General features: G+C 33.6%; 1 protein-coding gene across 1 annotated transcript in view; it reads left to right on the top strand.

The window, feature by feature from the left end:
- Nucleotides 1-1,910: 1,910 nt before the first annotated feature.
- Nucleotides 1,911-16,183, top strand: part of side-II (sidestep II transmembrane protein) — a 686,092-nt gene continuing 671,819 nt past the window's right edge. Inside the window, exons 1-2 of the mRNA XM_072533588.1 lie at nt 1,911-2,007; nt 4,245-4,377. Of these exons, the coding sequence (XP_072389689.1) occupies nt 1,911-2,007; nt 4,245-4,377 (230 nt within the window). The remainder of the gene's footprint in view (nt 2,008-4,244; nt 4,378-16,183) is intronic.

Consider the following 16,183-nt stretch of genomic DNA (forward strand, 5'->3'; position numbering starts at 1 on the left):
TAATATGACAGCTAGGCTACAACCTAACATTTATAATTTTAATTATTACAATTTCTTAACCTGTTATGAAGGCAATTATTTATGGCCAATGTCTATTTTTTACTTTAAAAGTTCAACAAAAAAAATTACCTGAATTTCACTAAATGTTACTCTTTAAAAATTCTGGTTTTAAAACTGAAAACACAAACAAATGCATCTCCAAACTGCAAAATAGCCTGGGATGACAACCAGGGACAAACAAAATGAGGATGGAAGCTGCTTGGTACTGGGACGCAAACTTTCTAACTTGACTTATTAAAAACCCAAACACTACTGGAAGGCAACTGGACACAATGGAACCATGTGCTTTATCCGTCAAAGTTGTTGTAAACGCTGTTTTACAAATATCTCAGATAAGAGACGGCGTAAAAACAAAAACACAGTGATTACTCTTTAAAAACTGACACATTACATTGAGTACAATTCACTTTTTTTAACAAATTTGCCGGCTCCTTCAAACTACATACACTGCCGTCTGCCCCTAATAAAATCTCTCCCCAACCTTATTAACTGCACATAAAACTTGTCGAATTTGCAAATTCTTAGAAATATGTATTGAAATCCCCTCGTATTTGCTAAAGCAACCGAAGAATATTTTAGTGTATTTGATTTCCCATTCGTACGTATTAAAACACCGAATTCTTCCAATTCATCTTTACGTCGCCGAAGTTAATGTAAACCATTTTATAGTTTGTTTATATTTCACAAAATGCGTATTTTGGCGGTATTCTTTGATCGAAGACTCTTTTGGGATATTCTGCGCTTCAAATAGATATTCCAGTTTATATGTTTTGTTTATACCAAGATTGTGCAAATGAATTTTAAAAGTAAACGTTCACTCTGGGTAAGGCCGGCCGCCGTTAGAGGCGGTTTTAGTTTTATTGGAGTTCGAATTTATTTTCAAATTCGTAATATTTTTGTTTTCCTTTTTTTGTCATGGAAATGACAATAGTATAAAGTCACAGTAGCAGTTAAATTTGTAGTATTGAGCAGTCAATAGTTGCAGTTTAAGTGAGGTTCCAGAAGGTGAGGAATAAGAATTTTTTGTTTCCATCCTCGTTTTGTTTCTCTTCCGTTGTCGTCCCAGGCTTTTTGGCAGTTTGGAGATGAATTTGTTCATGTTCAGAGATTTCCAATCAAGTTTCTGCCCCCAGAGATTTTATTGGATCCAGTTCCCGACCCAGACATGCAGAGTGAAATTTAGTGTAATTTAACTTTTTGTGTTAAATTTTAAAATCAAGATAGACATTTTTTTAAAAGAATAACTTTCATTATTTAAAAAGATAATTCTCTATTTGCAATAATTTTTTTTAGTTGCCACAGTTTATAGCTCAGTAAAATTTGTATGTTTTTGTAGAATCTCCCGAGTTTGTAAATGAATAGAACACATGTAAGTTTTCTTTGTTATTTTTGGTATAAATCTCTGTAACTACTAATATAGTAATTTTTGCGCCATCTGTATTTTTGTAACTGTTTGTGGTGACACAACAATAAATGAAAGAAGAGCCTTCTTTACTTTATCCAGTAAGATTAGGATTCTTCGAAGCATCGTCCTTATTTCAAATAGCTAGAGTTCTTTCTTGTTGTTTTTTGTTAACCCTTTGGTCTAGGAGATTCATTTCAGTACCCTTTTTTTTATTTTTTTTTTGTAGTTGCCCCAATCCCACCCCTTGCCATTCAACTTATCCACGACCCAGCTCTCCAAACAAACCCTGAGTGCCGTTTGCACGGTATCGTTTATTTTGCTTGCCTTATCTCCACCCCAGTAGTTTCTGTCCCCAGTTTTCGAACCCCCTATAATCATACCGTATGTGGTAGGCAAAATATTTTCGTTACAAACTTTACACTGCTACCATAATACACATTTTTCCATGATAATAAACGAAAAACAAATAAACATTTACGCATTTAAAGCTAAATCCAGACTGCCACTGAAACCACCTGCCTCTGACAGCAGCCTTACTGAGAGTGAGTAATTTTTAAAAATCGTTTGCCCACCTCGGTATAAACAAAACATGTACTGTTAAATTCCTATTTATTTGATGCCCATAATATCCTAAAGTGGCCCTTGATCAAAGAATACCGAAGAAATACCCATCTGTGATAATTAAAAAAAACTTTAAAATGTGTTTATTATCAACTTCTGCGATACAAAAGGCTTGAAAATACTTTTTTCGGTGTTTTAACATATACACGGTGATTTGAAATGCTACACCTTTCGAAAGATACACTTCAACTTTTGATGTCATCAATATGAATATCTTTGGTATTTGGAACATCAAAAGGGGCTGCTGAGAAAATGTTATGTTAAATACCACTAAGCTACAAGTTAGTAAATCAGTTAGTATACGCGTTGAAACAGAGAATCCTATAAACATCAAAACCACCCATTTATTTTAAGAATTTGAATTATGGCGCGAAGCTAACATTTTAAAAAAGAACAAGGCGCTAAATGATTTAAAAAAATTTAATTAGTGATAATGAAACCCGAAAATAAAGTATCAGCGAACAAGAAGAAGAGAAGCAATGATACCTTACCTCAACAATCCTCAGCACCAACAGTTCTACAAATATTTACTCATCATCATCATTCAATCTTCGCTTATCCACTGCTGGACAAAGATCTCCCTCATAATTTTCCATCTATTTCGATCTTGTGCCTCTTGCATCCAATTCCTATGACAACGTTTTAGATCGTCAGTCCAACGTGTTGGTGGACGACCTCTGCTTCGGTAGGCATCATCTCTTGGTCTCCATTCCAGTATCCGCTTTGTCCATCTATTATCTGTCATTCGAGCCACGTGACCTGCCCAGTTCCATTTCAGTGTTGCTATTCTCTCTACTGCATCAGCCACTCCTGTTCTTTGTCGTAGCTGGCGATTTGAGATCTTGTCTCGTAGTGAAACGCCCAACATAGCACGCTCCATCGCCCTTTGACACACACGGATCTTTTGAACTGTTCTCCTTGTCATGGTCAACGTTTCGGCAAGTTAACACTGGCAAAACACACTGATTAAACGTTTTTCTTTTAAGGCTTATTGGTATATCAGACGATTTGAAAATATGGTTCAGCTTGCCGAAGGCTGCCCAAGTCAGTCTTATACGACGGAGAAGCTCAACGGTTTGGTTATCTTTTCCTATGCGAATCTCATGACCTAGGTATTTATAGGCCATTACCTGGTCTATGGATCTTGTTCCTACGCATATATCTTCGCTGACTACAAGATTTGTCATCATCTGGGTTTTAGATATATTTATTTTCAATCCCCCTTCTAGCGAAGAAAGGTAGAGCTGATTTAAAAGTTCTTTGGCCTCATCTATCCTATCAGCTATTAGTACAATATCATCTGCAAACCTTAGATGGCTAAGCTTTTCTCCGTTTATGTTAAATATTTACTCCGTGTTTAAATATTTACTAGAAGTAGTTAAAACTGCACAAGAAGACCCTGCTGAAAACACTACTATGCAAAATAGTGATAGATTATGTCCCGTTACTGAACAAAAACACGTGGGCAGTTAGCACCTACCTATTTAAAAAAGTAAAAAAAAAAACAAATTTCGTTTTGTTTCTTTATAACATTATTATACTTTTAAGTTAAGTTTTCCGTTTTGTTATAATAATATATAGATTTTTCTATAAATAAGCAAACAAAATTAATCCTTGCATTTTCTTAACATTTTTACTAAATATCTCAGAATTTTGGTTTTGAAACTTCTACTCTTCAATAATTCTGATCCGACAAAAACCACATGTATTAAAATTGACTACATAAAAAGATTTAATCCTAGAACAACTTCTTCTTCGGCCTTAAGTAATCCAACTTTGGACATAGGCCTCCCCCAAATCAATCCAGTGTCTTCTATTTTGCCCCACTTGCTTCCAGTTTTGTCCTCCGATCTTCTTAGTGTCATCAGCCCATCTCATTTGTGGTCTTCCTCTGCTTCTCTTTCCTAACCATAGCCTCCACTGTTGTATTTCGTGGTTCCATCTGTTATCTTTCAGTCGGGCATTGTGTCCTGTGAAGCTCCATTTTAATTTGGCAGCATGTTCTCTTGCGTCTTTTACTTTGGTTTTGCTAATAATACTAGAAGAAGTTTTAGAACTACTTATCTTGTTAAATACTTAAGCGAGTCAAATTAATTGTTAATTAATTGTTAATTAATTGTTAATTAATAGTCAAACTAACATTTCTTTTTTTTTACAGTTGTAATTGCACAAGACATCCAAGCTGTAGAAGGGAAAAGTGTCAGTTTACCTTGTGACGTTGTTCCTCCTGGCCACGATAAAGTGTACATGGTATTTTGGTTCCAGTACGGTTCTGGATTTCCAATATACAGGTAAGTGCCTTTTTGTTGTTGCCAAAATGATTCATATATTATGACTATTAAAATGCTTACTTACCGGTATAAGTTAAATATGTATACTTTTTCCTGGACTATATATATAGAACCTCTTATGAAAAGAGTGCACATAAAGAAGAAGAATATTGCTGTTTTCAAGCCGGCTGCTTACCTTTAATGTTAAAAGAATATTTTTAATTAAAATTCATTAAACAATGTACATAATGTAAACAAATGGACCGAAAGTGCTATACATTTTAGAATGTAATGTTTTAAATCCATTTAATAAAAGCTTTCTTATTTGTATGTAGGTTATGTAATAAATGATTATTAAATATTTTATTGATAAATAATAACCCTTTTAAATTTGATAAATGACAGTTAGCAGCAAATATGTTTAGAATAGCATCATAAATGATAAAAGTTATAACCATTATTTAAATTAAAAACATTCAAAAGTAAAAAAAACATTGCTTTGCACGTAATTTATCATAATTTTGTATAAAACGGTTTCCCTCTATAAATAATCTATAATGTATAGCACATTAAAATAGCCCTTTTTTATACAAAAACGAAGGACAATGCCATTATCACAACATTATGTTGTACAAAGTATGTCTATTACCATATCCAACATTAATTTTGACATTTTACGTCCAGTTTTATATACCTTCCGGTACTCATGTGTTCCTGGCTCTTATTAAGATAAATAGACGTCATAAAACTTTATGAGCAATTAAAATTATTAGGGTATATTTCTCTTCGGATAACTAGTGACGTAAAATAAGGGCTTTTAACGATATTTATTCCAATAACTTTTAATATCGACGACATCTGCTATAGTTAAACCTGTTAAACGGTATATATATATATATATATATATATATATATATATATATATATATATATATATATATATATATATATATATATATATATATATATTGTTATGATTCATTTTATCAGCCAAAGATAAAATTAAATTTACTAAATAGACCATCTAAATAAATTTTCAAGATATCCTGGAGAGTCGTTATGCTACGTAAAAATAGAAAATAATATTGGCTTGTTCTTAATATATTTCAAAGTATAAAATATAATAATTCAAAATATTTCAACTGATAAACTATAAAAGATATTTCGAAGAAATGAAAGTCCTTTATCTTTGGATTACCTGTAGTCAACAAAATTTAAAGATATGCATAAATTATTTTCTTTGTAAAATATATTTGAGTGAACGTAGTGAAATAATGGAACAATGAAAGTGGATTTTCCAAATAGACTTGTACGTCGATACGGTGAATAAGACAATAGAATTGAAATATTTAAAATGTATAATTCTCCGTTAGTTTTTAAGAATTTGTAGAACCGATTAGCGAGTTTTTGAAAATTTCCGAAAATTTTCAAAAACACTTTCCTTGAAAACTTGACGTGCTGGAAAAAACACTTTTTCGTGACAAAAAAAAATGTAGGCCTGTGTTATTAAAAGAGTAATTTTTCACCAAGTAATAAAAAACAAAATTTGTTTAATTTGTTAATTTTTTGTATTTTGAGAACGATTTCCAAAATGGAAATTGAAACGTCAATAAACTTATTTTAACCTTCAATTGTGGGTTATTCCCACTAAAATAGTATTTACTGTATCATAGGGTGTCGCCAAAAAGGTTTTTTATTTAATAATTTCTCTGGTATATGTAAGCAAATATCTCTGTTAATACCACGGCGAGTACGCAACTTGCAGATACGTGCTTAAGTTTAAATATCAGTTAATATCAAAATCATAAATGTCGATAATAAATATTAAAATATATGATTTTAATCTTTAATGAAATTATGGAATAATTAATTAAATTAGCTCAAATCATCCAATTTAAATCCATTATTAAACAGTGGCAATTGCTTGTTGAACCGATAAAAAACAATAGTAAAATAATTACATACAATCTATTTTACACACCTATTAAAATTATTACGTCCCAGTCCAATTATATAATTTTTAAATCATATTAATTTGATCAATAATACAAACTGAAAATGTGTAACAATATTTAATTTAGCATAAATGAAATGAGTTTAATTGGTATCGCTTCTGCAGAAAAAAAAAATTTCATCAAATTTCGTGTCAACACGAGATTAAAATATTAATATTAGAGCAATATTTATGTCATCAACTAGATGTTTCTCTTTATTTCGTAATAAAAACTTGTAGCACTTTTTAAACTTAATCCAGTAAGTGACCGCTTCAAAATTTGGAGTTAGGTTCCTCTTACCCTTCACTTGACTTCGGAATTTGAACCCAGGGTTGCTTTTACTTGGGTGGAGGAAGCCTACGCTTCTCGGGGATAAAAAAACGGGAATACGTTTAAAATTTATCAAGAAAAGGATAAACTGACTAATTCTAAGCAACTTTTATTTTATAGAGTTTTTTCACCTCAAGTTAACACTTTTGAGTTATTTGCGAGAGAAAATGTTTATTTTTTAAAATAAAAACCACGTTTTCAAACGGTTTTTCACAAATATCTCAAAAACCAGGTATTTATCGAAAAAAAATTGACTAAAATAGAGACCTTACGTAAAAAAATGCTATACATACGTGTGTAGAACCAGCCAAAGCAGAGTTGTAGCTCATCAAAAATAGGTTCTTGTTTGTCAAATTCCAAAACAAATATTTCAAGGCGAAATAACTAAAAGTTAAGCACTTTCCCCTTGATATCTCGTTGTTCGTTGTTCTCTCTACTGCACTGCGTGGATGGTGTTTTTGCACATTTTTGAGAAGTGTTCTTACTTTTTGTTGGAGACTTTCTATATCCGTTTTTGACCACTTGATAATACCAAATGAGCAGCTAAGCGTGGAACAGGCGTAGAAGTAGAAGTTAGTACGGTTTTCATTAGTTTTTGGTCAATTTTTTGCGCGTGCTGTACCGTAGAACGGGGTGACTTTGTTAATTTTTTTTATATTTTCTTACGTAACTTTTGAATTGGTGATCCCAAAAATGTGGAAAAATGTCCATTGGGATGCATCTGATGTTTATGTAATTTATACTGTTAGTATATATATATATATATATATATATATATATATATATATATATATATATATATATATATATATATATCTTTAAATTGAGGATTTTCTCAAAAAAAATAAGTAATGGTATATCAAAATCACCCATTGATGTGGGGTCACTTTGATACCCTATTTTAAAATAGCTTGGACGATGCATAAAAGCTGTAATGGTGTCAATGTCAACCCATTTTTAAATCGATCAAGCCAATTTTTAGATATTTCAATTTTAATTTTTGGAGTGACTTCGACAGCTGCTATAGGCACAATAATTAGTATATAATAAATAATTTTACAGGTAGCTAATACTTTATTCAGGTAAAAAACATTTTAGCAAATTAGTAAAACAGTATAAAATAGTAAAAAAAGCCAAAAGAATGTATTTTGAACGGAAACAAAATCAAAGTTATTTTTCTTTAACATCAACTCTGCCAAGAAATGTACGTGTAGTTGCTGTTTCATTTGTTTCAACCGATGGGGTCTTCAGAATTGCTAAGATATCATCGAAAGGAGCGTTAAAAATGTCGGTCTCCACAACTTTAAAATGTTTATGGGTCTCATCCAGTGATTTAAGTCCAATGAGTTCGTATTCGTCAAAAGGTAATTTCTCTTGTATCCTTCCGGCATATACGTAATTTTTACATTTTTGTTTACCTGACATAATTTTTACAAGCACGTAAGTTCCAACATTCGATTCAGCAAGGGAGGGTTTTGTATTCATCTCATCTTGATATGATTGGTCCTCCACAGAATCTTCATTTTCAATTTCATTTTCGCTTTCACTATTATAGCTGTTTAACTCGCTATCGGAGGAGCTGTCATTTGCCGTTATATGTCGACTTACACTTTTACCAGGTTGGATATGAAGTTTCTTTTTACTTTACCGTTTAGTAACTTCTATCTCGGACTTCTTATTCATCAGATAGTCTGTGAGGCTGTTGTTAATCAGAGGTTCTACATAATCAACATCATGGTTGATTGCTGTAATCTTACTCAAGACTTTATTTGGATCGAAAGGGGCCATGCCACAAGCCTCGAACCCATTCTTCAAAACTCTCTTAATTGCACTTTTTTCACAATCTCCACATTTGTGCTCAGTTTTTGCAGTTGTCTGATCCATTAATTCCAAGCATTTTTTTAATAACGACGGAAATTAGTCTTTAGGTACAACAGTAATTTTTGGGTGTCACAATTTAAATTCCGTCAAAACTTTTCGCCAAGAGACTTTCATCATCATCATCATCATCATCAGTGGTGCTACAGCTCTTTCATCGGTTTAAAAAAAGGCACATCCAAAGGCTGGCATATGTGTGTTGAATTACTGGGAAGGCACGCAAATTCAATATTGTGCAATTCACACAATTCTAAAACATGATCTGAAAAGTGAGATCATAAGTTGTCGCCGATCATAACTTTTTTACCTTCCAGCCGTCTTGCTTGGGGTAATAATATGGTCTCAAACCAGTCTGTAAAACAAGTTACCTCCATCCACCCATTTTTTGTTCGGTTATATCTAGCTCCTCTTGCGCAACATCCACTACTACAACAAGGAGAGCCCTGTGGACCTCCTAATGTCCATGCATCCCACATATGTTCGCTGCGATATATTATATAAGGAGGGAGTAGTGTACCATCAGCAGCACCGCACATCATTATTGATGTGGCGGCTTTACTATGATTAATGATTTGTTCTGGATATTTGGTCCCTCTTCTATAAAGCAATCTTCTTTTCCCCGGATCATCACTAACGTTGGTTTCATCGTAATTGAAAACGTGTGATGGAGGGCAATTTGAGAGAGTTGTTCTTAAATTATTGAAATATGATTCTATCGTTTCTTTTGTGACACCTGCCCGAGCTCTAGTAATGTTAGACGCAAGTCGTTCAGAGATTTGCTGACTATATCTCTCTAAAAAAAGTTTTAACCAGTCGTTACCAGGACTTACCCCGTTTTTAAATTTAGAGATAATTCTTCCAGTTCTTTCTAAATAACTCTTAGTGAAAAGTTGTACATCTAGCGTCGATAATGGAAATCCCCAATCTGCACATTTGACAATGCAGGACACGATTGATTTTTCCTCCAGCTCCGTCAACGCAGTTTGGCCCCCTGGCTTCTTCACATGCTTCCCTTTGTATTTATTATATAAAGTACCATACGGAATTTTAAATCTTACTGAAGCGGCTTTAACACACAAGTTTCCATTTACTATTTGAAGCAGAGCATGTTCAAGAGTTTCGTCAGAGAAGTTCTTGTAGCTTCTTGATCCCAACTTTCGTTTATAAACTCGCGGCATTTTTTCTTTTCTTGCAGATAATGACGAAATCTTGAAAATAATTAACGGTTTGAAGTTTCATTAAGCAAACTATAAAAAGAAATAAAGTATCAAAGTCACCCCGAAAAATGTATCAAAGTGACCCCGGATAAGAAATCATTCAATTTCATGGAGTAGTTACGGAAATAAGTTAGGTTAAATATTTTAAAATAGTGACAACTAGACCTACATTAAGGCAACATACACAAAATTACCTGCAATTCTATTGTAAGAGCTGTATGTTTAAATTTAGTAACACAATATAAAATCTTCAAATTCAAACAAAAACTTCAATGGTGAATTTACAACCGTATACTTTTGATTTTGGCCACAAACACCTTCTGCTATAGTGAATCAACATGTGCACTGAAATCAAGTTCAGACAACCACAATAACGGACGAAACATTTGGGTTGTATTCTCTCTTGAAACAAAATATTCATGTTTTATCAAGGTCACCTTATAGAATCAAAGTCACCCCATTCTACGGTACTCCGAGATATTTGTACATATCATTTTCACCAATTGCCTCGAAGCTTTGGCCATATTGCATATTGAAACCTCCGGGCTGAACTTTTCATCTGACTATATTTAGTATACGGCACTTCTCTAGTCCAAAGTGCATACTAATATCATTTGAGAAGGTTTCTACAGTTTTTAGCATCTGATCTAGGTGGTTTTGAGAAGAAGACAATAACTTCAAATCATCTATTTACAACAACAAATCATAAGTTAGGTTCGTCACATCAGTATTGTTATTTTTGATACTAAAACCTGAGTCAGTGGAGTTCAGTAGCTGAGATAGTGGGTTCATCGCTAAAAAAAACCAAATTAGACTCAACGAGTACCCCTGGAAAAGGCCGCGGTTGATTGAGATATCTTCAGTTTTAATATTATTTTCACCAGGTATTTGAATGTGGATTTTAGTCTTCCACTCCGAGATTAGATATTTTAAAAAGGTCACTATATTATTATAATATTTATCTGTTTTCAATATATCTATAGGTCATTCATGAGTTACTGAATCAAAGGTCTTCTTGTAGTCAATGCAGGCAGTAAAAAGTCGATAATAAGTTGTTCTTTGCAACCCATGAAACCCTTAGCGCATTCTGTCTGTATAGGTTCTATGATATTGTTTAGAGCACAGTATTGGTAGATACGCTGGGCTACACAGGATGTGACTAATTTTTACAAAGTTGGAAGACAAGTTGGAGGCGATACTTGGGTATTATTTTGATCCTTTGGTATTATATAAGTGGTTCCCTGTGTAAGAAATGATGAATGGTGGAATTTTCTGTGGATTAGAGATATCATGATAAATCAACATTGACAAACACTTATGAACACTTCAAAACTTCTTTAGTCAGAAGTTTTGAACTCCGTCTGGTCCCGAAGATTTCCCGTTATAAAGCTCTTTGATAGTGTTTAAGACACATAAACAGTTGTTCGTTGTGTATTCAATCCAACCAGTATTGGTGTTATGAGTAGCTGGCGTTGAAAGTTGATTTCCTCTAACACGTGAATATCTTCTTGGCTTCGATAAAATTTATTTTCATTTTCCAAGGTGGAATCAAGTTTACTATAAAACGCGTTCTCTGCATGTTCAATTAGTATATTGTCGCATTTTCGGTTGTTGCTAACTTTGTATCTCCTCAGGAGGCCTGAATAAACAGAGAGTGTTTGTTTTAATGTGTCCAGGCATTGTTGAGGTATGTTGTTTTCTGGATTATGTCGTGAGTGTCTTAGAGTACAATATTTCTTCACTTCTCTTGATTATTTTCTACTTACTCTTTGTATATATTCTGTTATTTGTTCAATGTCCCTACGCAGTAATTCAATCTTCCTCACCAATCGTTTTTTCCAGGGTGCTATTCTGTTACCAGTCCTTCCGATGTTGATACCCCGTCGTGTTCTGATCTTAATGCCCATAACATTAGCAATTGCTGTTGCTGCACAGTAAATCATCATATGCAAATATTCCAATGTGTGGGCTTTTGTGATATAATTGGTTCTTCTTCTTCTTTGTCAACCATTTTCCATCCACTCCTGAATGTAGGTCTCTCCCAATTGCTTCCATCTTTCTCTATCTTGCGCCAATCTAATCCACTGTTTGCCTGCCACTGTTCTTATGTCATCTACCCATCTTTTTTGAGGTCTTCCCGTGCTTCTTGTTGTCGTCCTTGGTCTCCATACTAGAATTCTCCGTGTCCACCTGTTGTCATTATATCGGGCTACGTGACCTGCCCAGCGCCATTTCATTTTTGCAATTTCTTCCACAATATCTCTAATCTTTGTTCTACGTCTTATCTCGGTGTTTCTAATCTTGTCTCTTAGTGATATTCCAAGCATGATTCGTTCCATTGCTCTTTGTGTTGTTTCTAATTTTCTAGCAGATTTTTTGGTAAGGGCTACTGTCTCCAAGCCGTAGGTACAAACTGGTAGTATGCATTGGTTGATATAATTGGTTAGGACTTCAGTATTCACAATTTGTAACAGCGCTCCCAATTTCTTGGAAGAGTTTATTTTTGGTAGCGGTGGTCTGCTAAGTGAGTTTGTTTTACTAAACTCTTGTACGGTACGTGCTATCTCGTTTACCAGACTATCTTGCACCTCGTTATTCTCCTGCTGTGTATTATCAGGTTGAGTTTCCTGTATGAGAAGCTCAGGAATCTGCTTATTAGTGATTTTATTAGGGACTTGGTCTACAATTTGCTCTAGGTAATGGATCTTTCGTTTGATTTTGCTTCTGATCATGTTGCGTCTAGTCTCTGTGATAAGATTTTTTCTGATAATTACCCGGTATTTCTCTGCTACTCTTTGTTCAGATAGTTTGTTCAGATAACAAAAATATTTATTATTATATTATTATTATTATACTACTCTTTTTAAAAGCACCCTGTATAGTTCATAATATTTTTAAATTATAGCGGTAACTCCTCTGTAATTTCTGTAAAGAAAAATTTTTTTTGTTAGTTTTAGTAAAACTGTTTTTTTCTGTGTATTATCAAGTGAATTATCTACGTTTTGTTTCATTAATGTTATGCCAAAGTGTTGCTTTTAAAAAGTATTATTTCGCATTAGTACAAATTTAAAAAGCAAATTTTTCAGCACAAATAAAAAATTGTAGCATGAAAAGAAGACATTTCCTAGAGATACCTAAGTACACGAGAAATTATCAAATAAATAATTCAACAATGAAGTGAGTTCTGAACAATAAGTCCCAAGTTTCTACAGACTATATTTTCACAAGGAATATTAAAAGACAGAATAAAGGCAAAATTTATTTTAAGGCCCGCAGCTTCGCGTTGGAATTGTCTCAGTAATTGAAGTTTCTCCAATTTCTGGAAAATACTAAGGTCTCAGCAACTTCACGAACAGACATCGTAAACAAAAACATTCAACTTCATAATGCCAAACTTCTGCCAGCTGTATCTGAATAATATTTATCTATTTATTAACGATTTTGTTTATTTTCTAGTTGTAAAGGACGCCGATATAGGATGCAAGAAGAAGTTTATTAAAGCCATATTTATGAAAACAAGTTTTAATAACTCCATTCAAAAGTTAATTAACAAACTGAGAGCGAAACGAAAAAACAACAACGACAAGGTTGTTGTTTTGTGGTAAATATAATTTGACAATTATATTTGGATTTATATCTGCAGAGCGTAATGTGGATGAACAAAATATAGCAAGTTATTAGAAGTATCTAGGGAATTAAATTTTAATCAAAAGTAGCTGTATCCACAAAATCCGGTTGAACTCAATAATAAAGTAGAATATGCGTGATATTAAAATGCGAGAAACTATTATGAATTGAAATTTTTGTTCAGAAAGTGAAGTTTTTTGAATGTATGAAGTAGTGGAAAGAATCTAGATGTAGATAGATAGATCTAGAAGTAATTAATAATTTTTAAATTGCTAAACTTATATATATATATATATATATATATATATATATATATATATATATATATATATATATATATATATATATATATATAATAACGGATTTATTACGGCTGTCGCTGCTTCTCCGCCCCCAATTTCCTTCTTTTTCTGTCATATGCAGTTGCCTCTTCTAAGTCTCTTGCCGCCATTGCTTCATCAATATCGTTGCGCCAACTTCTCCGTGGTCGTCCTCTCTTTCTTCTTTCAGGAGGGATTCATTCCTGTACTCTCCTAGGCCATCTGTACTCTGGCATTCTTTTAACATGTCCGAACCAGATTAATTGTTTTCTTTCTATGTCATCATTGATATTTCTCTCCATTTTCATTTCGTTTCTTATTTGTTCGTTTCTAACTCTCTCCAGTTTCGATCTACTGCAGCTTCGTCTCAGATAATCCATTTCTGTCGTCATAAGTTTGTTTCTATTAGCTTTGGTGACGTCCCATACTTCCGAACCGTAAAGTGTTATACTTTGGACTATACTACCGTAAATGTGTTTTTTGGTTTCTCGTCGAATTGTTTTTTGCCAGTAAAGATAGTTTAAGGCACGGGTCGCTACTCTGCTCTTGTTTATTCTTTCCCTGATTTCATCTGCGCTATTTCCCTTCTTGTTGAAAATGACCCCCAAATATTTGCAGGATTGCACGCCTTTGATTTTGTCGTCTTCCAAGACTAGGTCACATATTTCATCTGTTCCCACTGAGAGATATTCACATTTTGTCATATTCATGTTTAGACCTGCCACCTCATATTCTTCTTGTAGTTTTCTTACCATATAGCTAAGATCGTAGCTGTCTTCGGCAATTACTACCTGGTCATCCGCAAAGAAAAGTGTATATAGCTTGTTTTCTTCCACCGTTATTCCCATGTTTCTACATTTTTTTACCCATTTCAGTAAGGATCTGTCCAAATAGATTTTAAATAAGGTGGGTGACAGACAGCAGCCTTGTCTTAGTCCTTTTGTTGTTTGAAACGGAGAGGTGATTTCTTGTCCCATTTTAATTCTTGCAAAGTTTTGTTCGTTATTATTTTGGAGTGGCGTTAATAACAATTGGGTTTATTTTCAAGTTACCCATTTCTATCCATAGTTGGGAGATCGGTACACTGTCATATGCTTTTTCCAAATCTATTAAAGCTATATGAGTTTATTTCTCTGCACTCGTTTTTCCATTGCAATTTTTAATGTGAAGATATTATCCATAGTGGAGCATCCGGCCCTAAATCCCGCTTGTTCTTCGGGTTGTTTGTCTTTAATATCATTTTCTATCAGGTTTCGTAGTACTTTTGAGTATAGTCGGCCTATAGTAGCAATCACTGCGATCCCTCTATAGTTTTTAGGATCCATCTTTGTGCCTTTCTTGTGTATTGGAGAGATATACGATTGTCTTCATTCTTCTGGAACTTCTTCTCCGTTTAAGCATCTTTCGAATAATTTTCGGATCATCTCAAACAGTTTTGATGATCCATACCTAATCAACTCTGGATGTATTCCGCCTGGGCCTGGAGATTTTTTTAATTTCATTCCCTTAACTGCTTCCTTCATTCACTTGTTCTATTAATATTTCGATTCTTCCTTCTACTTCCACTTGTTCATTTGTCTGTTTAAACCTTTCTCTTCTCTCTGTTAATAAGTTCTCAAAATGCTCTACCCATGTGTTCTCTGGTATTCTATTTATTATGACTTGGTTTTTTGTCGTTGTTCTCATCGTTTTTATAGTTCTCCAGGCTTCAGAGCTCTTTGTCCCTTCTATATGGTTGTCCAGGTAATGGCATTTTTGTTCCCATGTACTATTTTTCTTTTTAACCACTTCTCGTTTGACTTCTTTATTCAAGTTTTTATATTGTTGTTTTGTATGTTTGTCTCCCTGTTGTAATAACTGTAGATATACTTCCTTCTTTCTTTTTATCTTTTCTTCCACTTCTTTATTCCACCAATATGGTTTATCTACTCTTCGTACCTGTGGCCCTAAGGCTTCTAGCGCTGGCTCTTTCATGCAGTTTTTTATATGTTCGTATTCATCCGTCGTTGATCTGTGTGATTCCTGTAGTTTTTGTTTTAGTCTCCAGGAGTAAAGTAACTGTGTGCTCTCGTTATCTAGATTATCTACGGTGTACGTAGTTCTCTCTATTTTTTCTCTGTGTTCTTTGTTGATGTCTGTGTGGTTCCTGTCTACGAATGGTGTATATATTTTTCCTATTATCAGACAGTGGTCCGAGCCGCACTCTGCTCCTCTATTCACCTTTACATCCTGTACTCTTAACTTAGTTTGTTGTCTTGTTATGAAATAATCTATTATCGATTTTAGACCTCTTGTGTGCTGATACCAGGTGTATTTATGTATGTTCTTGTGGGCGAAAAAACCATTCAAAATCTTTAACTCATATTGTTGGCATATATTTATGAGTCTTTCTCCGTTGTTGTTAACAGTTTCTTCTCCATGCATGCCTACCACTTTACTTTGAACTTGTTTTCCTACTCTG

This window comes from Diabrotica undecimpunctata, chromosome 5 (assembly GCF_040954645.1).
Source record: "Diabrotica undecimpunctata isolate CICGRU chromosome 5, icDiaUnde3, whole genome shotgun sequence".
In the NCBI taxonomy this organism is placed as follows: Eukaryota; Metazoa; Arthropoda; class Insecta; order Coleoptera; family Chrysomelidae; genus Diabrotica; species Diabrotica undecimpunctata.